The sequence below is a fragment of the Myotis nattereri genome, assembly GCF_964212035.1.
Source record: "Myotis nattereri genome assembly, chromosome: 7".
Classification (NCBI taxonomy): Eukaryota; Metazoa; Chordata; class Mammalia; order Chiroptera; family Vespertilionidae; genus Myotis; species Myotis nattereri.
This window is the reverse complement of record NC_138082.1, coordinates 2124302-2145222: the sequence shown is the minus strand read 5'-3', so window position 1 is coordinate 2145222 and position 20921 is coordinate 2124302. Positions and strand designations below refer to the sequence as shown.

The following is a 20921-nucleotide window of genomic DNA, read 5'->3' as shown; positions in this document are numbered from 1 at the left end:
TTACACGCTCCCCGCGTGCTCCGGGCTCTCCTTTGTTACCGTTCTTACCGGGTTCGCCCTAAGGGAACAGAATCTTGGTTTAAAAACGGGGAGGGGGGAGGGGGGATAGACTAATGAATCATCCCCAGAAGCATTCACTTGTAAAATGCGGTGAAAGCAGCAGGAACGCAACAAGAATAGAAAGCTTGCCACCTGTGCGCCTGTTGTGAGAACAAAGCCACGCCTTTCAGGGCACAGAGGGCAGAGGAACTTACGGCAGCACCTCGCTGGCCGGGAACACCATTGGTACCGGGCGGGCCTGGGGGACCCCGGGCTCCGGACAGGCCAGGAGCCCCAGGAATGCCGGCGGGACCCTAGAAACAAGCCCAGAAGAATAGTCTTAGTTACACTTGAACTTTCTCCCCGGGATAGCTCACTTCAACTTCACAGCTGTCTCCTCATGCAAAATACCGAGGAGCCAGCAGTCCCAGTGGGGGTGAGAGGAGGGAGGGGGGCCATCTTACCATTTCACCTTTGCCGCCGGGACTCCCATTGTTCCCAGGAGGGCCCTGGAGGGAAAGGCGTGTTAGTAACAATGCAAATAGTGCGGCCTTGTTCACAGATTTGTTCGTTAAGCTTGCGGTGGGTGTTGTGGTGGGTGTTGTGTGTTATAGAGATCGGGTGATTCCTCCCAGTTCAGCCCCGCACGTAAAACGCAGGCTCACTGTGACCGTCACTGGGACAAACCACGTTCTAAATAATTCAGCGCCAGTCACATCCGCATTCTTCACGGCAGAGCACGGAGCACGGTCCCCCCACCCCCGTGGACAGCAACGCCGGGCTCCACGCTCCCGTGAAGCAGTGGCGCGCCCGCCCCCTCGGGCCCCGGCTGTACGCACCGCAGGGCCCGGAGCACCAGCGTGTCCCTGAGGTCCAGGTTCTCCTCTCTGTCCGGGGGAGCCGTTTGAGCCAGGAGAGCCTGCAGGTCCGACTTCGCCCTGAGGGAGAGCCCGAGGCGGTCAGCTTCCCTGGCCATGTCCCATCTCCCAGCAGTTTCCTCCCCCCCCCCCCCTCAGGCTGTGGGCAGTGAGGATGCCGACTCTAGCTAAAGGACCGCTGCGTATTCTCTCTGAACCCTTCACCGTAGAGGCAGAGAAAGATGGGCCCTGTGGATGTGACTGTTAGCTCTCTGTCCCAGAAACCGACCGGGCAGAGAGGAATGGCCTCAGAAGGATGTGAGGGCGGCGGAGCGCCGGGTGTAAGACGCTTGGAATCCAGAAGCGGTAAAGGGACAAAGTGACGGAGGAGACCACGCTTGGAGGTGAGCGCACAGCCAAGGACACAGCCGTCGTGGACATCGGAAATGCATGTCAGCAGCACCACTACCCCCAAGATTTAAAAAGGAAGAGGGCTTTGTAGATCGGTTCAGATAGAAGATATCTGTTTGGCCACAAAAAATCTTTCAAGATGCAATGATGTGGCTGCCTCCAGGTTGTCCCTTCTCTTCGATGGAGACGCACGTTTACCTTAGCACCGGGGGAACCGGGGAATCCTGCGGTTCCGGGCGGACCGGGCGGGCCCTGCGAGGATTAAGGACCGTTTCAGGAACTGAGCAAGTCAACAAGAGCTAACGCTACTAGTAACATGTGAGCACACACAACACAGGAGACAAGTAAGCATGTGAAATGGTGGGTGGGTATCCTTATGGACGAGTAGCATGTTAGCACACGACAAGCTAAAATGGGAGTGAATTCTGAAGTTGGGGGATTTGGGGCCTCCCCCGCCCCCCGCTCCTGACTTCTGCCCCAAACTCTGTGACTTTGTGGGGTCCATAGCCCTGAGCTCTTGTTTATAAAACAGAGATCACATTATTATCTGTCTTAGCTGCCGTATCCAATACTGACCCTTAACTCACATTGGAAGCACCGTACAGATGTTAGCAAGTGGCCGAGCGAACTAACAATGAGGAGCATCAGAACCAATGAACTTAGCGTTTCTAGACGAACTGTTTCTAGATTTTACGTTGGGGTTTAGTGTCCGTTTGGGTCCGATGCTTATGAAAATGCTGAGTTTGGGTCTACAATCCCTATGACTCCAATATCCCACAACCCACAATCTCATCTCCCCGAGGCAAGTCAGGGTCAGGTGACCAGCTACTTACCGGTTGTCCATCACTTCCTCGAGCACCATCATTACCTCGAGCCCCCTAGAAAGAGAAGTTTGTCTTAAATATCTCCTGGATTCTGAAACACTGCTGACCAGTAGTATTTAGATTAAAAATCTGACTCAATTGAGTTAACTTTTCCTTAAATACATTAACATCTACTGACTGATTAGATATAGTTTGGAGCCAACTTGTTAAAACCCATATGTATATAGCAATGATCTAATGTAGAATGATTGGTGTCTGTATTTTACAAACTGAATGTACATTAATGGCTTTGATAGCATATGCAAAGTTAACACTTCAACAGCCTCAGCAGGGACAATCACTAAGAAACACCTATTTCCCTGCAGTTATGGCTCAGGTGCTACGGGGGGCGCCTCTGAGTGCAGGTGTGCGGAGAACCATTTCCCTGCATCTGTCACAGCCGAGCCCTCCCTGGCTGAGACCCTGAGACCCTGAGACCCTGTGGCTCCGGGTGCGAGAGAGCGATCTGGGGCTCCGGTACTCACAGCGGCCCCAGGGAGTCCCGGCCGGCCTCTCTCCCCAGGAGACCCTCGGGGACCCTGCAGAAGGAAGTGGAAAGGACGGTTATACTTCGAACTGGACAGCGTAGCAGCAGAGGCGGGGGGAGCGAGGCAGGGCGGGTGGGACGGAGCTGGATGTGAAACGGAAAAGCCCGTGAGGAAGGATTACCATGGGCCCCGGCGCTCCGTTCTCACCAGGAAGGCCGTTTTCACCCTGGGGACAGACAGCACGTTACCATCATGCAACAGGGAGAACGGGGCTAGTTTTTTAAACACAGCATTTTGTGAAAAACTGTATGGAACCCAAGGAAAAAACATACATTTTAACAATATCAAGTTTCTGTAACACTTTTTCTTTACCAGAAATATCACTTTCTGTATTTTAAAAACGTGTGGCTTTAATAGAAGTAATTCCCGAGTTACTCAGCGATGTCCACTCATTTCTAATCGCGACAGCTCGAGTCATCAGCTCTCGTGGAAGCTTTAACGGGGCATCTCAGTTCCTCACTATCCCGCAGCTCTTACAATGCAAAACTCCGGTCGGTTTCAGAAAAAGCTAAACCTCCAATAGGATTCTTAAGCGTAGCTGTACCGTTCACATGAATCTGCTTAAGAAAGTGAGATTTTTGCTGGGATTCACCTTTAATCCAGGAGCACCTGTTTCACCCTTTTCTCCATTCCGTCCATCGAAGCCCTATGAAATGGATAAAAAGAGTAAACACGTTAAAATCTGCTAATAATGCAGAATGCTCGAAAACTTTACATTGATTTTTGATTGCTTGTTTTCCACCTAACAATATGTTCAACATTAACTTAAATAATTTAAAAGTCCTTTGAATAGATTGAAGACATTTGATGTTGATTTTACAGTAAAAAAAAAAAAAGCTGAACTAATTAGAAAGTATAATTGAGTCCAATTTAGAAGTTGCCTTAACTTTAGAACAGCAAATATCTGTTTCACGGATTTTAGTTATAGTAAGTTGGTAGATTATTGGCTCAGTTGGTTCAATCTAATATTTTGCATAGAATAAACTTGCTTAATTCTATCTGTAAATCATATTGATTAAGACAATAAATATGCATAACCATTAAAATATATTTTATGTTTTTTGACAGTTGTGATAAGAAAACTACATTATTCTTTCCCAAGTCTGGTATACGTTTAAAATTAGCTTCACTACTTTGTATAAATCACTCGTTTGCTGTTAGAGTCGGCCGTTCGGGGCGCATAGTCGGTGATACTGGTCAGGCGAGTAGCACTGACAAATGAAACAGCGATAATCGACCGAGAAGCTCTACTCACTCTGTGTCCTTTCATTCCAGGGAATCCGGGCATACCAGCCGGGCCTTTCATCCCCTAGAGGTAAAGAGTGGGAGAGAGTTTCATGAATCGTCAACGAGAAGCACAATCCAGCAGTGAAATGCCGTCTATTTTCAAGGTCAGTTCAATGTCATTAGATGACAGCTTTCCCGTGAAGAGCCTTATGATTACTCCGTTAACGCCGTGGACGCTGATGACTTACCGGGGGGCCCGGCAGTCCTCGCTCTCCGGTCCGTCCGGGTCTTCCAGATTCCCCCTGCGGAGAGGAAGGAGCCGTGTAAGTGACAAGCACACTGTGCACAATGAACAGACTGGCTCATCTGCATTTTTCTCACCAAGAACGCATGCAAATGGTTGTGCTAAACATGTAACGCTGAGGCCAGCTTTCCTAACAGAAGAAATGAGGAGGGCTTCTCCCACCTCAGTGTAAACCTGTGAGTCATGCAGGCACCTCTCACCACTGACTTAGTACGACCGTCTCAATCCCCTGAGAAGAATGTGCAATTGGAAATTAAATGGGAAAGAAAGAGCAGCATAATAGTAAAGGTGTGTATAAGTTTTGAAATTCATAAAGTACTGATAGCAGTTTCTTCAGTGCAAGAGACAGAGAGAAGAAACCTCTCTCTCCTCCCATGAAGTGACACAGTCACTGGGCGAGTCTTCTTGATGGACATTTGGGGGTTCTGCTGTTTAGAATTTAGCAAGTGGTACATGTAGTTATGCAAATACTATTAACCTTAGATATTCAAAGATTGATATGAGCTAAAATGTCACTAAGGTTATTTTTGAATAAAGTTTTTCTCTCTGATATTGTGGCCTATGGTGCATGCGTCTTAGACTATTCCAAGTTGAATTTTGCTGTATCTCCATTCAGTCCTTAAAAACTTACATCTTTTCCAGCGGGACCAACTGGACCAATAGCACCAGGAGGTCCTGGAGGGCCCTAAAAATAAGGAAATTAAAAGTAAATAAATCTGTAGATGTTTCTGTTACAGTCAATCAATTATTACATACTGTATGCATTAGTGGAAGAAACCTCCTTTTAGAAAATACTCTCAGTATTTTTTATCAAGAAAATGACACATTGAGTTAGTATTATACTTATATTGTGTCCAGTTTTACTGTTTGTCCAACTTATTTTTAAAAAGTAAACATTTTTTAATGTTGACTTTATTGTAGGAGCCTCTTTCCCCTAGCCCCCTTTGTTAAATTTATTTTTATGAAAATTAAAAATATCATGCATCTATGTTTTATGTCACATGTGTGTATTTATACATTTTGATACAATTTTCCATTTTTGAGATATTGAATTTTAAATATATAGTTATTTCCAAATACTTTGAAATAACGTCACCTTACTTATTTACACAGCATGTTTTTTAGATTATGTTTATTTCTACTAAATCAAGTTTTACAAATCATATATCAGAAGAGTAGATATGCAGGAGTGGCTATAGGAAGATTAAATCTATGTTTAAGAGATAGAAGATTTGTATCTGCACTAGTAAGTGGATTATTGTAATTTCTAATTAGCCAGAGAACTCCTAGAGTAAACAGTGTCTCTTAGATATTTAAACCATTAAAAGAGTCCAAACGGTCTGTGAAACCCATTCAACTATCATAAAAATACCATTTATTATTGTAAGTTGAAAGCATAAACTTAATCTATACTTTGTAGGGACCTATGGTTAAGTTTTAGAAAATGAAAGTGGTTTCTATACAGAATTCTCAATCTATTAAATGTAGATGTGACCATTACTCACCGAAGGACCAGCCTGCCCAGGTTCACCAGGGGGACCTTGGTATCCTGGAGAACCCTAGTGGGTAGAATAATGTGTAAATATTTTTAAAGTAACTTAATCTTCACATGATTAATTTACATTTGAAGACAGTATGTGCTCAAGATTTTTAGGTGAGGTCAGCAAATTTCGTTCCAGTTTATAAAGATGGAAGCCAAAAACTCTCAGATCAGAATCAATTTAATTGATTCCATTTCATCTACTTAATTCCACTGAAACAGAATTGTTTCAAACTTGAGTCATATGACATACAAATTAAACATGTGGTTTGATTTGACCAAGTTTTAATTGCTAATATTTTGTTTGTGGGAAGGAATTAAACATCTTTGCAGGAATGAAAGTTTCTTGATTGCGACTTCTTGACTTCAGTGGAACTCTGCATGCTGGCGTGGCTGAATGATGGCAAGGTCTGTATGACCTTGACTTATAGAACATGCATGAAGAGGAAGTACCACTGTGGCCATACTTACAGGGGAGCCAGGATGACCAGATGCACCAGGAGGGCCGGGAGGGCCTGGGGGACCCTGGAATGCAAATTTAAAGAATAAGTACAAAATAAATGCATCTGAAATACACTTTCCTCAAGCCTCAAAGAGACGCCATTGCATTGGGATGATAACGGTATCTTTAAAAATGTGAACAATTAGTATGTAATACCTACTGATGTAATAGCTCTTCATGGATAGGATTAATTTTGTTATATTTACAATACAGATATTACAACAATATCACTTTAAATGAAATTCCCACCGAATCAACAACAATTATGGATAAATATTATAATTTGTTGGCCTGAAACCCCCCCAAAGGGGATTTAAAATCTGGAAAAAATGCAGCAAAATGCTATGAAAATCCCTTCAACATTGGGATGCTGGTACAAGGAACATTTTATTTTTATTTTTCTGCCTGGAAGCCCAACTCATTGTAGAAAAGTAGTTATCTGCATTCTACACAATCTCATTTCTAAATCAATGGTGTAGATCACCCCAAAAGTTCTCAGTGCATCACTGAGTTATGTAGACATGGAGATTGAGATGTGCATCTGAGAATCATCCATACTTGGGACAATGATGAATTACAGTTATAATCAATTGACTTATCATTTTTTTCAGAACTGTAGATTAAGCTAGAAAAGATTCAGTGTTATAACCTGCTATTTTTAAATACTGTTAATAAATTTATAAAGCCACAGTATGTCATTAAATTTTCTCTTATGACTTCTTTTCTGGAATATTAATAAGTAGTGGCTTTTCAGTGTTTGTTTTTTTAAGTAAAAACTGTATATCTGATTTAAACCTAGGGTTCATAATATGAATGTGGCTGAGTAAGAGCAGGTGCTAACATAGTTAATATAATTCCCTGGCTTTGAAAGAGACATACACATACAAATCACAGCCTCTGTAACTATAGAGATTTGTAAAAGTCTCTTTTTGTAGTTTATGTACATTTTAATGGTCTTTCTTTAGCCACTTCATTTGGATGTATTAGTTAAAATTTTGTCATTTTAGAAGTCACAGATATGGGGACCAGTGACCTGGGCAACAGTGGGCCATAATCCCTGGGAATCCAGTCTTAGCTTATGTACCTTTTGCTCAGTGAAATGGTCACTTTACCTAGTGTCGCTCCTTCTGATAGGCCCTCTACATCAGGGTCATTTGCATGGGACACCATGCATCATGGGCACATGCCCAGAGCTCAATGCTTTTTGCTATTTTCTTCTTTCAAAACTCTAGGTCATTTACATTGAAAGAAACCCTTTGGGTACAATGTGAGGAGCTATCATTACGGTAGATGAACTTAAAGGCTTGATGAATCCTGTGAATAATTGTATTTGATTCCAGGATATGAGTTGAGACAGATTGGGATATTGGACATTCATCACCCAACATGTCATCTAGAAAGTAGCATTTAATTAATGAAAAGACAATAAAAGAAGCTTCTGAACAACTTAGATGAGAGAGAAAGTGGCAGTAACAATTTGGTTCAAGTGAAGAGTGTATGAGTGTGAGACCTAAGCATGAAAGCAGGTGGGCCCGGTATAGGTGGTTCTATAAGACAGAAACGAGTGGCAAACGGGCAGAAATGAGAAGGGGAGGAAAAAGTTAGCAGGGATAGAGGATCGTGATTATCCTACCATCTCCTTCCCCATCCTTCATAGGCAACAAGCTACTTTATACAATGATGCTAAAATACCGTATCACTGGAAGAACAACCATTCAAGATTTATCAGAGACTAAACGATGCTCTGCAATGCCGAGAAACCCCTGTACGTACAGCTGGCCCAGGATAGCCTCCGAGACCCGCTCCTCCTACTCCGGACTTGACATCGTAGGACTCAAACTGGGGAGAATAGTTCTGCAGCAAAAAGACCAGACAGATACAGTCATTTTGATATGTAGATTGCGGTTCTTTTCCAAAGCATTTAGAAGCAGTGCACGCAACACCCACTATCCACGGAGAGAAACTTCCCGCACGCCAGAGGCTGTCGGGTGTATTGTTTCATTATCTTGCTTAGCCTCTCTCTATAGCTTTATATTCTACAGAAGGAGTTGCTTTGAGATCTTTTAACTAACTGCAGTGTCGATCCCACATAATCTGCTCCTGTATGCTCTGACCCAGAACATTTCTCAGTGACATTCACAGCCTCAGAAACAAAGGAGCAGAGGCTGGTTGAGGCCAAAGAGCTTTCAGAGGATGAATAATCTGACCTTCTCATTTGGAGCCGAAAAATGGAGAAGTCAAATTATTTCCCCAACAGTTAATGATACAAGTAAAATATACCTCCCCTGGCTTTGGGTTGACATGCGAAACAGGTTCACCGCAAAACCAAACATCTGCATAGAAAATAAGCCCAAGGATAAGAGAAAGGCTCGTGTGTTGTTGAATTTCTTTGGAGATGATTCTATTTTGAATTGTAGGTTTAGCAAGGGGTTCTGATTGGTACCAGGATAAGGATAAGTTAAGGTTCTTGTTAATTGATATTCGAAAATAATTTTTTAAAACTCATAGTGATTTGTGTACGTTTGTAAATTTCTCCTTACTCCATCACAGCGGAAGGGTGCTTTGTTTATGTGCTTGGCTATCGTTTCACACGCGGAGTTAATTGCTTGCCATGAGTTTCAAGAGGAACAGAGTCCTGTTGAAGTCAATAAGGAATGTGCACAGCTCAACTGTTTTTCATCCAGACTTCCAGAAGCTGTGCCATGGGGTGATAAGGGAAGTCGACATAGTTGCAGCAATTCCTAAACTCTCTCGCTACCCCTTTTGGCAGTCGATGGTTCATTTCTCACATATTGTGCACATGGCATATGCCTGCTGAGGCGTGGGGAAGTTTTGCAGAGATATAGTAGTAATAGCATTAGCATAATGAGGAAGAGTAAATCTTTATAAAACATTTAGAAAAATACCCAGCACTTGTCAGCACTAAATAAGAATTTGTTAAATATGTAAAATAGAGATAAGGAGCCCACAGGAGAGCAATGTGATATCGGCTAACGAAAAGGCAATGAGGAGGGAGTTTTAACAAGGGGGTCTTTCTGTCCAGACGTGCATTACCTGGCCACCAGTGGCGCATGATTCACAGATTCCAGGGGCGCCGGGAGAACCAGGGGTCCCGGGCTGCCCGGGAAGACCAGGGTCGCCATTTCTCCCAGGAATACCAGGAGGGCCCTAGAAAATCATAAAAACGAATGAAACAGTGAAAAGTCCTAGGGACTCAGAATCATTATCAAGTAGCAGCCTCTCTGCTTTATAAATTGAGGAATCAATAGAAGTAATGCATTTTCTTGGGAAAAATATACCTTTTAAATGAAATCATATGAATAATTTCAATGCCATTCATGCCTTTGCACAGTGACCTTTACTTTATTTTGGAAACTGTTCATGGGGATGAGGACACTATGGAAAGTCTGGGAAGTTTGACTGCTCACACGGACGATCATGGAATCTTCGTGTGAGTGATTTTGTGTCATTATTGAAATACGTGCTACCAAATAAATGTATAAATGATGACAGTTCAATTATGAAAGGCTATTCGATTTTTTTTTTTAAGCAAACTACGCAAGGAGCTAATGCTATTCCACTGAAGAATGTTTACTTACGGGATCTCCCTTCGGGCCTTGAGGTCCATGGCCATTCGGAGGGCGTGTGGGCTAATAAATGGAGAAGATACAGATTAAAAAGACTTAGGAGCAACTTTCCCATGAGGTCTGTCCCAGGTTGCATATCTGTTTCTCATCCCAAATCACACCCAGTCTCTGGTTTTAAACCAAGAATGTTCACCTTTTACGTGTAATGCTACCAGGATTGGTGGACAGGCTCCTTTCACAGCCCTGGGAGATAGGACCTAGCCACGTGCTTAAACAGAGATCTGCGGGAGGAGGGCTGTGCTCTCCACTTACAGTGGTCGGAGGCTGAGGGCACACCGGGCAGCATTCTCCAAACGGGATCTCCGAGTTGGGGCAGTCCAATTCCTGGTCATCACAGATTATCTCATCGCAGAGAACAGCTCCTGAGTCGCAGACGCATATTTGGCATGGTTCTGGCTTCCAGACATCTCTGTCCGCGTAGGACTGGCCGAGATGGGAGCATCCTCCATCGATAACTGGAAAACAGGTAAGATGGTGTGACATTTGCTCATGTTTTGCCGAAATGTGCTTTTCACTATCATGTCATGACTGTTTCCAACAGCCAAAGTAGAGCTGGTTCGAAACAAATAATTTATTCCTTTCATTACGTGTATCTTCTTATGAGCTTGCTTATGCAAAGAAAAAATGAAAGACCCACAAAGTTAGGTACCAAGAAGAGCCTATTTTTCCTACCTAATTTGCTAAGTAGTAAGAGGTTGCGTGGAATACCAAATCTGTCTGTGAACATCACATCGGCACAGCACAGCAAACTTCTCGTAAGGCCAGGAAGTACTTTGATTTTATTAGAGTAAGGATTTAGCACCGATGGAAACCACACAACACGGAAACTTATCTATTGATTGTGCCATTGAAAATAAGCCTGTCAACCCAATGGCTAGGATTGGCTCCAGCAGCAGATGGGAGCACTGGACTATAGATGATTGTGTCAGGGCCTCGGAAGACGGTCTGGATTTTATGAACCTCGCTGAGAAGTTCAGGGCAAACGCAGCTGCTCTGGGCAGCATAACGCCCGTCCAGAACCCTGGGAAAGCCAGCGACGCTCGCTGCAGATACAGAATCTCACCGCCAGCTCTTTGGGCTGTGGTAGGTCTGCATGGTATGCCCGTGTGTTGGATGTGCCATGTGAATGTGAAGAGGTTCCCAAATTACAAAACAAAGGTGTTTTTTTAAACAAATATTGGTAAGACCTAAACAATAATATAAAAGAACACATGAAAAATATGAATCATGGCCATTTGGGGCTTAAAATGGCCCCAGATTTGCTTCAACACAAATTTTGGGCTGTTTCAGCAGCTATTACCAGTGAATCAGCGTAGGGGCTGCCAAATAGAGCCTGGTCCGGGTTCTGCAAGCATGAGCTGTGGTTGTGGTGAAATGCAGCCTCGGGCTGAGGGCTGCTACGCTAGCTGGCCAGCACTGAATAAATCATAGCAGTTTCTAAATATCTGCAGAACGTTTTGCAAGCAACCAATGGTGTCCTTGCTGTCCAGCATTTGTATTTTTGTGAAAAGCGGACCTTTATTTCATTTTCTCAGAGCCAAGACCTTCACGTGCCCCTGAAGCGGCCTGCCTGCGGGAGGTCAGTGGGTACCAGCCGCACTTGGCCGCCTGGCACCCCGAGGCCGTGCGTGGGTCCCGAGCTTCTCACATACAACCACGGATCCCCTGGTCAGTTCCGTTTCTCCATCCCCCCCACAGAGCTGCAGTGATAACGGGTTAGGTTTGTGCTGAATATTCGGGGCTTACAGGGTTCGCGGGTGAGTGGCAGTTCCCAGAAAGGAGAACTCAGAACCTGCCGACGCCCCAGCCGCCCACCATCGCCTCCCTTCCTGTGCCCACTCGCGTGCGCAGCTACGACTTTCACGACCTCGCGCAACACCCTCCATCGATTCAGTCGATTCACGAAGTTTAAAAGTGCATCCTTACTTGGTGTTACAGTCACCCAGTGCGGCCCACTGCTCAGAACAGAAGGCATGGTGGTTTTACAGCAATGTGTAGCAGGCAAGCCATTCTAGTTCCTCCTTTGTGTTTGAAACAGATATAGGAGGCTATTGGGGGAAAATGTCTAAACTCTTGAAGAATCACTCCTTTATACTTCGTGAGCGTAAAGGCTGAAGGCCATACGTGGACGTCAGGCCAGTGAGCAGGCCTGCTCAAATGGTGTCACGAAAGGTAAGCCTGTGGGGGTGGGTGCATTACCTGACTGTGGTCACCATTTCACAATGTGTGTGTCTAGGAAATCAGCCCATGTGCACTTTAAATACATACAACTTTATATCGATGATACTTCAGTAAGGCTGGGGAAACGCTGCTGCTTTATAGGGATGGTTTTTCAGCTCTTTGTCTCTGGATCAGGAGCATCTTTCTATGTTCAATACAGGACCTGTTATAGAAATGAGTTCTTGAACACTGATGACGGATCAGAGACGAGTGAGGATGACAGTTTAAGCTAGGGTTGCGTAGCTCATATCTTACATGTCTTCTCTTCCTGTGTTCTTAAAGTGCCTTAAAATTAACCTGCATTTCCTCCTGTGTACTCACCCTCCTGTTCTGTCCCTTGAAGGTATCATCACATCACTAGAAATAAGTGTTTTCCATTTGCTCTGGAAACGCTAAATGCATGAGCACAATATTGACTTCCTAACACTGTAAGCAAATTTGCTAGAATTGGGCTAAGCCCAATGTTATACAACAAAGCTTGCTCTGTAGCCCCCTGTGCCCCAGTTTCCCTAGAAACCATGTGCATTGTGCCTTTTACAACCCAGAGGCCTCAACGGGAGGCCTGCGTTATTTGAGAGCACGTCTCCTTTTTCTAAAAGCGATGTTGGTCCAAGTAACAAGAGAGCGCTGGAATGCTGGCAAATGAAGAACGGATGCCGTGTATGTCCTGACCTAACTTATTTCACAGACGGGGAGGGATTTGCTCTCTAAAAAGGCAGTTCTGGGAGCTTGGGGCGGAGGGTCCGACTTTTCTCTGTTGCGTTCCCTCGGTCACTCTGTTGAAAGAATGGTGACTTCCAGGCAGCTTCCTCTCCTTTCCTGTTCTGCGCATGGCACACTGGTTGGCAATCTGTCCCCCCGGAAGCTGACACTCTCACCCAGATGTTGCATGGCCTCGGATTTAGCGTGATAGCCCAGTTACACGTGGGGAATCATGGCGCCCACCGGGGAAACGTCTGTCTTCAAGAGAACAAAACGCTCCAGTCTGCCACGCGCAGCATTTAGAAATGGAATAGAAAAGGGGGCTCATGAATGATAGTCATTTCATGTTATTCCCTTTGATAAAAAAAAAAAAAGAGAGAAATCCTTTTGCAAACAAGCTAAGCAAAAAGCACATAATCTCATTCTTACTACTGGACAAGTCATAGATTTCCCAGTTACTTCCCTTATTGTAATCAGCTAAGCTAAGCCCCCTGTTCTAGTTGGTAATTAACTTTAAACTCCACCGCTTACGTCACTTGATGTTTCCGGTCCCTTTACAAAGCACCGTCCTGAAATAAATTTATTTATGGTCACACAAGCAGCTCATTAGACTAAATCACGTCCTTCCTGGGATCTAAATTACAAAACAAGACGAAGCTAGTATATCATCATCTACTCTTCGCTTCTTGTATTTCCTAGCTCTCCGGTTTGGAGAAAAATAAAACCAAGTAACACAATTTAATATTTTTAGATATGCTGAAATCTTGCCTTTGTTTTCATTTTTCAAATGTTAATTTATGCTGAATTTATCGTGTGACTAAAACTAATGCAAAATTATGTTTGTCTTAATTCCACTTTTGTCGTAAAAATAATATTCCCTAAAGCATCCACGTTGTTAATTTAGCTTGAGTGACAAGTTTAATATTTTTCTCTTCTCTTTTTACTGATAGGTATGATTAGTCAGTCATCATAACATTATTTTCCTGTTACGTTAGAAAGTTGAATATTTTGTAAGTGTATATATGGAGTTCATATAGTTTCCAACTGAAATATGTTTGACTTTTAAAAGACATTACTGTTTGGAGAACATATCTTTTTGTTAAACTTGTTTCTGCTGCTTTTACATTTATTGGAATATCTTCAAATATGTGAGTTAACACCAAGGGTTTTGAAGGGAATGCCTGTAGACCTACAGAGATGGATGATTTCAATTTTAAAATGTTGTTTGCCTGGGCGAGGTAGATTCTGCTTCTTTTTGTCCTCACCAACAAATTTAAAATCCATCTAGAGATGATGATTCATAAAGATTTTATGATTCTCTCAACTGCTGTGCTCCGTTCCCTGTCGGCAGTTCCCAGGGCAGGGTAGGGCCACGGTCTTATCCCCTTAGGGTTTCTAAACCCTGCATGTTTAAAATCAAAGCCTAAAGAGGTAGATTTCTTGGAAAGGGACACCCGTTTTCTGCAGAAATCTTTCCTGCCTGGTCTCAAACCAAGACGTGAACATCTGGAGTTCAATTCTGTTTCTTTTCTCCCAACCCCACGGGAAAGAAGTTCTCCCTCCAAGCCCACCCAGTGACATCCAGACCAGCAATAAGATGCACTTAAGACCTCGCGTCGATTTTACACACGCGGAAAAGGGTCTCCCCCAGCGACAGCGAGCAGGCAGGGCTTCTGCACTCAGCATCAAAAGCCTTATTAAGGATGTCTCCCTAAGACTCTGGTTTTTGGAAAATGTTACTAAGTCATTCACATTCATGAACTTCTAACGTCATCAGAAGCTTCCCTTCTGAGTCTAGACACATGAACATCTCTGCAGCTTTGAAGGGTGTTTCTCTGATTTCAATTAACTCGAGAAGCATGCGCTTTGCCTCCCTCTCACCAAATAAGGCAGAAAATGCAGTTTCAGAGAAGCAAGTGCCATCTTACTAACTAAAGCAGGCATTTCTCAATGGGACTTTTAAAAGCAAGTGGAATTGTTAACAGGGTCTGACTCCTTTATCTCTGCTTTTTACATCTTTTGAGCCATTTAATGTGTGCCCTCTGGTTGGACTTTTCCTCTTGTTCGTTGAGCTCGCATTGTAATGGCAGTTCTTTGACCTCAGCTCTGGAAAGTGCAAGGGATTTGTTAGTTAATCTGAAAGGAATCCACTTCTGCTGTGTTTTCATTAGGCACAGACAGACATTCTCGCGGTTAATGTAGCTCCTCAAACTGCAGTTCACGAATGATTTGTGCTGAGAAGCTCTATCTCATTCTTTCCGTTGTCATCTTGACATGAAACAGGCAAAGTTTCCCCTTTGAAAATGCTGGATTTGTCTGACCCCCCGCCTCTCCCGCCCCCGCTCTGAGTGTGGAGAACAGCAGGGCTGCGCTTTTTCCAGGGAAAACCGTTTTACAGGCAACAGTCCACCGAGCCGTTTCCAGACAGTCCGTGTAGCCCCGAAAACTACCAGCGTCCGTGCCCAGGAAAGGCAGTGACAACCTTCATGTTTAAAACCTTAAGCAATCCCCTCTCGTCCCAGCGAGGCAGTGAGCCCATTTACAAAATGATGCTGCGAAACGAAAGACCTGGGCTCCCAGCCGTGGCATCTGCCCCAAGCCGTCCGCCCTGGGCACAGGCGCTCGGCAGAGGGCACCCTTCTCTCGGAAGGGCACCGGGCCTGGCGGGCACCCCTGTAGGTGCAGAAGCAGGGACTCGCTGGAGGGGCTGTCTACAGTCTCAACTCCACTCCTGGGAAACGCACAGCTCCTGGTCCCAGATTTTAAAAATAAGCCTGTAGACAAGATATGGAGCCAGGAGGCGTCACTCGGCAAAAGGCACATCATCCCACTCCTTCCTCTTCCCCAGACTCGCCTCAGGGGGCGTGCTGCTCCCACAGTCCCGGGGGTTTCATGCCAGAATCCCACCAGCACGGCTGTTAGCCTGTGGGCCCTGGGCCAATGGGCATTACCACCCACGAAAACCAGTATTTTGTACGAATACTTTACTCACTGAGAATTTATTCCTCAAGACGGCAGATGATTTCTGGTTAAATGAGAAGTGAGCCTCTTGTTTAAAAAATAGATTTACCAATTGAAAACGGAGTGCTTAACAAAAAAAAAAAAATCTGCCTTTTTTTTTTCCCTTTAGAAATGGATCAGCTCATATATTTTCTAGGACAGTATATGATTTTTTCCATATCTCTTTTCAATGACTGTTACAAAAATAAGAAAACCCATATACTCTAAATTTAGCATATATTTTATTTCTTCTAAGTACCTAGAATTTAACGGAATTTTGGTTCTAGTCTGAACACCATCATTTCTTACTGGTGTGACCTCCACTGAAGCACTGAATCCATGTTAGGGGTTGGACACTGAGCCTTGTAAGCGATTCTGCAGTCTCTCCTCTTAGAAGTGTAACTGTTTCTAGTGATTTTTACGCTAACATTTCCCCATTCGGTAGCTGAGTTTCATTATGGGGGGACACAAGCCAGGAAACGTGACTGCTATCCTTCAAGCAGGAAGGAGAGATCCTCAGAGCCTGTGCTGGGACCCGATTCTCGGAGTCCCCGACAATTTGCAGTTCTAACCCAATGAGAGGCCCGCAGCTCATTGTCACCATGGGAGCATCAGAATAGCAAATATAAGCCACAACTGAGAGCACTTTTCATTAAAATGTAGCTTATCTCTCTGCCCCAGCCAAGCAATATTATTGAGGAATATCTTCCTGAAATACTTATGTCAAATAAAGACTATAGCGGAAACTCAAAAAGTATTCAAAAAAAGTTGTTGCATATTTTACATGTGGAATTTTTTAAATGGCCCATAACATAAAGCTCGCCTCCAAATAGTCTTTAGATATTGTGACTATTGTGTGTGAGTATGTGTTTGTGGCACTATGCTATCATAATGTACTTATTTTCTTAGGAAATCCATATTTAATAGTTAACATTCATTCACGTCATATTTTTAAGTCTCATTATGAAACAGGGGATCCAGCTGTGTGTGACCTTTATGTCGGAGTTAGCTCTGCAACTCACCGGTCAGCCACTAGGGGGTGAGTCTTTGTGCTTAAAATTTGGCATGTTCCTGAAGGACAGGAAATATAAAACAGACCACGTTTCTCCATCGGTGGAAGCAAATACACGAATTAAATAGGACTTTCACAATTCTTTGTGAGGACATGCTTTCTGCTCCAGGACACGTGTGTGCGGAGACGAGGTTAGAGTTGGTGGGAGCTGTGCTCTTTCTCAGGGCACACATGAGAACTACATGATGTTCTCCAGCCGCTGAGCACCCAGCCACCCCCTGGCACCGCCCCAAGCTCATGCGCCAGCAGAATTGTCTTGTAAAACCCACAGGGAACACAAGATGTCTTCTCTTAAAAAATTCCTAAACATAAACAATAAGCTGAACAAAATCCCTTTCCATGTCTTTTGAACTAAAAAGCACCCAAGAGTGTCAACAAAGTTCCATAGCTGTTTATTCTTTCCTGCAGCTAAAGAGAAAAAGGGCAGTTAGAGCAATTATGTAATGTTCAGATAATGGAGGCATCACACATTTTTCCTCCCCAAAGTTGGGGTTAGGAGACAAATAGCCACAGTGCTTATGAAAAATTATAACCACTAGGCAATGACAAATATTTTGTTAGTCTTTGAACTAAACACCAAAGGTTTGTAGTCTTTCCAACAAATGGAAACTGTGATTTTTTTTTCCTTTTTCAGAAATCAGAAGAATTTAAAAGCTTCACAAGAAAGTAAAAGTCTTTATTGAGGTGGGGGTGTGGTAAGAGTCGCTTGGTTTTCTAGCCAAGGCGTAGGAGTTTAGCATCTTCTGGGAGGGTCTGGATGGAGGAAAAGGGGGGAGAAACGAGAGGGTGGAGGATGAGGATTCTGTGAGGATGGGGGGGTGAGAGAGGAGGAGAGGTGGACTTGCCTGGGAAGGGGGTGGGGTGACGAGTGAAAGAATGAAAAGGGGGAGGAAGTGCAAAGGAGCCAAAAGGGGTGGACAGATAAGAAGGAGGGGAAGGAGGTGGGAGAGAAGGAAGGGGGGGCGGGGTGGGGGGTGAGGGAATCAGGGACTTGAGTGTTTCTTTTCTTTGTGGCCAGAGGCTGAATACGACTGAGGAAATGCCATTGGGGTCCCCCCCCCAACCCCCCACCGCCGCTTACATATAGGACCTGTGAGAACATCAAAGGTATTTGGTACTAAAAACAAAGACAACCATTTCCAGACGCCACGTTTGCGAAGGCTATAGGTTTAGATGTGGACATTTTGTGCAAATGGAAATGGATGTGTAATGGTTTCTTCTAGCACCTTCACATTTAACATTTAAGTACTTATTCCTCTTTAAGTTCGTATTCCAATATGTCCAGGATTCTGATGACTAAGAAACGTATGGATGGAAAGGAGCATTTCCACAGAATCAGATAATGAAGCAGATGTGGTTTGGGGGAAAGTAGAACATGAACTTCATTGTTTGCGCTTATTAGAATACACAACACATCAAGCTTCTGGGAGTCAAACAGCCCCATGTCTTTACCTTGTTTGCAGGCAAGTCAAGCATTTCTGTTGAAGGCATGTTTTAAAAACTATCCTCTTTATCCATGCAGATGCAGGTGAAATGCAGGACAGACATAAAGCACTAGACCCTTAACAACAAACTATTAGAAAATTGTATTAGTCAACACGCCAAGTGCTTGAAACAGAAAAAAGTTAGGAGCCATGAAACTCTGGGAACAGTTTGAACCTGTTGAAGGGGTTAAGATGACGGTGTTGCCTTGTACAGAAACCTATCCAGTGACTCTAATCATGTGTAGCGTTTCCTTTAGGCGATTCTTACTGCAGGCTCTGACTTAAATGCATTCTCTTCCTGGGAAAACAGGGCTCCCTATCCCCCTGTACAAAGAACCCAGCATACAAAGGAGAGCATAACGCGTTCCAGGCGCCCGATGGCTTCCAGCTGCCCGGGAAGCATTCCAGGACGTTAGCATCCAGGACCGGGGCTTTCAAGCCGCTGTAAGAGCTCCCAGGGCCGCGAACATGAGAGCAAGTGAGTGGGAAACATCTTTATCTCAGGCACCAGCGAGCGTCTCCTTCAGAAAGGACACTCTGCTTTCTAGGCAAAGGCGCTCCCCAGCACCATCCCGGCCCCCCCGCAGGCTCACATCTGGGAGGCGGACAGGGGGACCACCTCCGGAGCCCAGCGCCCCTCGCTGCCGCCTGTGCCCGCAGAGGGAGAGGCAGGGCGCCGGGAGCTGGGGGAACGGGCACCCACTCACCTTCCGGGAGCTGCTGGGCCAGGACCAGCGCGGGATGCAGCAGAGTGAGGAGCAGCCAGGTCCCCTTCCGCACGAAGCTCGTCATGTCTACAGGTCAGACATGAGACTCTCCGTGCACAAAGGAGAGAAGGGGCCGCTCAGAGTAGCACCATCAGTCGCCCCTGCCCTCCAGCACCGGGCCGTCCTCGCAGCCAGCCGTGGGGAGCCCGCTGCTGTGGCCTTAAATAGGAAAAAGTTTGGCTTCGCTCACTTGCCAGCCCCTTTCTGAAATATGAGAGCAGCACCCATCCCCTCCGCAGTAAAAGGAGTGATTAATATGTCTTCTGCTCGTACAGGAGACACAACCCACCGAGGGAGAGAAGGAGCACATCTGGACTGCGGATGCCTCTGTTTACGTAGGCATTTGCTGCCTAGTTTAAGCACCTATACGTCTGGGCAACTTCAGGCCAGCTCTCCACACCTCTCTCTGCCTGGTATTTTGAGAAAATAATGGAATGCATGTACTTTTTAAAAAAATATTTTCCTTCTAACATTCCCTGCCTGATCTTAAGGATGTTGGTGCCCTCTGTGTGGGCATGGCTGATTTGCAAACCTGATCTTCCTAGAAGGTTTTATGTTGGGATCTTGCCAGATCCCACTCTCATTCCATTTGGAGAGGGGCTGTCAGGGAGTCCCGGGAAGAAAGGCCTGCTTGTCCTCCTCGCCCACGCCCCCTGGTCCCGGCTGTGCAGTTTCAGGCGGATGTCTGAACGGCATTTTAAAAGTTAAATACTTATCTTTGCTGTTTCTAGTTCTCCTTAGCCAGCCAAAGAGGGATTTCTTGAGTTCAAATTTGTATGCTGCTGTGAAAGCCAGGACAGATTTTTCTAGAGAAAAAGTTAGCCTTTCCATGGCTTAATTCTTTTTAAGAAACAGGAAAAGAAGCAGCTTGTCACATGGAATATCCAAAGAGCACCCCAAAAAGTCCTCCTTCTATCTGAGTTGCTACAAAGATTAATATAACAATTTCTGGATGCAGACGCCCACAGGCATGCATTTCGGGCCACGTGAACACAGCCTTTCAATGTATCTCTGTACCTAGAGACACGTTCTGGGACCTGTGTGAGAAAGGGGCGCGGACCACGTACAGTTCTTCATGACATCTTGGCAAGAAAACCCTGGTTGTCCACAGGATCCAGATACTTCTAGTAAGCGAGATCTTTCTTCCCACCCTCATCGCCAGCCCTCATTCCCCGCTCCTTCCTGTCTCCCACGCAGGCCTTTCTAGTCTCCTCAAGACCCCCTGCATTTGTTTTATTTTTCCCGTGTTCACGTTCAGCACGGCCACCTCCATGCGTGTACGTGCACACGAAATTCTCCGCACCTCACACCCGTTCACTGAAGGCACTTCCTTAAGACCCAGCTCAAAGCTTTGTTCTTTTAAACTTGTTTTCATCTTGCCACTTCCCAATTTATGTTACTTAATTTTCACTCCGTTCAGACGTGGTAAGTATCTTCCCAGGTGACGGTCTGTTGTATGAGCGTGGGCAGCGGAACACTTGCTTCTCCGCCGGCCCAGTTACAACAGCACCAAGATGCCCGGATGCGGATGACATCACCCGCGGGATGACAGGGAAGGAGACGTCGTTGGACCAATCACTGTGCATCTGCAGATTTTAGGCTGGAGAGACACTGCTTGCGGAGGAGAAGGGTCACCATTGGACGGCTAGGCAAGTGCGCACTCCTGGGTCACATGGAGATGCCGGGAGAGAGGTGGCTATCTGTGCATCTTCCTATCCCCCCATCAGCTTCATTTTAG

The 20921-nt window shown here is 45.0% G+C and overlaps 1 protein-coding gene across 1 annotated transcript in view; it reads right to left on the bottom strand.

Moving 5' to 3' along the window:
* The window catches only part of COL3A1 (collagen type III alpha 1 chain), a gene marked incomplete at its 5' end in the record, with an annotated part of 38165 nt that extends 18957 nt beyond the window's left edge, over nucleotides 1-19208 (bottom strand). Inside the window, 19 exons of the mRNA XM_081095982.1 lie at nucleotides 5-58; nucleotides 255-353; nucleotides 504-548; nucleotides 879-977; nucleotides 1506-1559; nucleotides 2141-2185; nucleotides 2656-2709; nucleotides 2840-2884; nucleotides 3311-3364; nucleotides 3974-4027; nucleotides 4194-4247; nucleotides 4881-4934; nucleotides 5755-5808; nucleotides 6261-6314; nucleotides 8065-8145; nucleotides 9352-9459; nucleotides 9891-9941; nucleotides 10191-10393; nucleotides 19124-19208. Coding sequence (XP_080952108.1) covers nucleotides 5-58; nucleotides 255-353; nucleotides 504-548; nucleotides 879-977; nucleotides 1506-1559; nucleotides 2141-2185; nucleotides 2656-2709; nucleotides 2840-2884; nucleotides 3311-3364; nucleotides 3974-4027; nucleotides 4194-4247; nucleotides 4881-4934; nucleotides 5755-5808; nucleotides 6261-6314; nucleotides 8065-8145; nucleotides 9352-9459; nucleotides 9891-9941; nucleotides 10191-10393; nucleotides 19124-19208 — 1347 coding nt within the window. The remainder of the gene's footprint in view (nucleotides 1-4; nucleotides 59-254; nucleotides 354-503; nucleotides 549-878; nucleotides 978-1505; nucleotides 1560-2140; nucleotides 2186-2655; nucleotides 2710-2839; nucleotides 2885-3310; nucleotides 3365-3973; nucleotides 4028-4193; nucleotides 4248-4880; nucleotides 4935-5754; nucleotides 5809-6260; nucleotides 6315-8064; nucleotides 8146-9351; nucleotides 9460-9890; nucleotides 9942-10190; nucleotides 10394-19123) is intronic.
* Between the last annotated feature and the right edge of the window lie 1713 nt (nucleotides 19209-20921).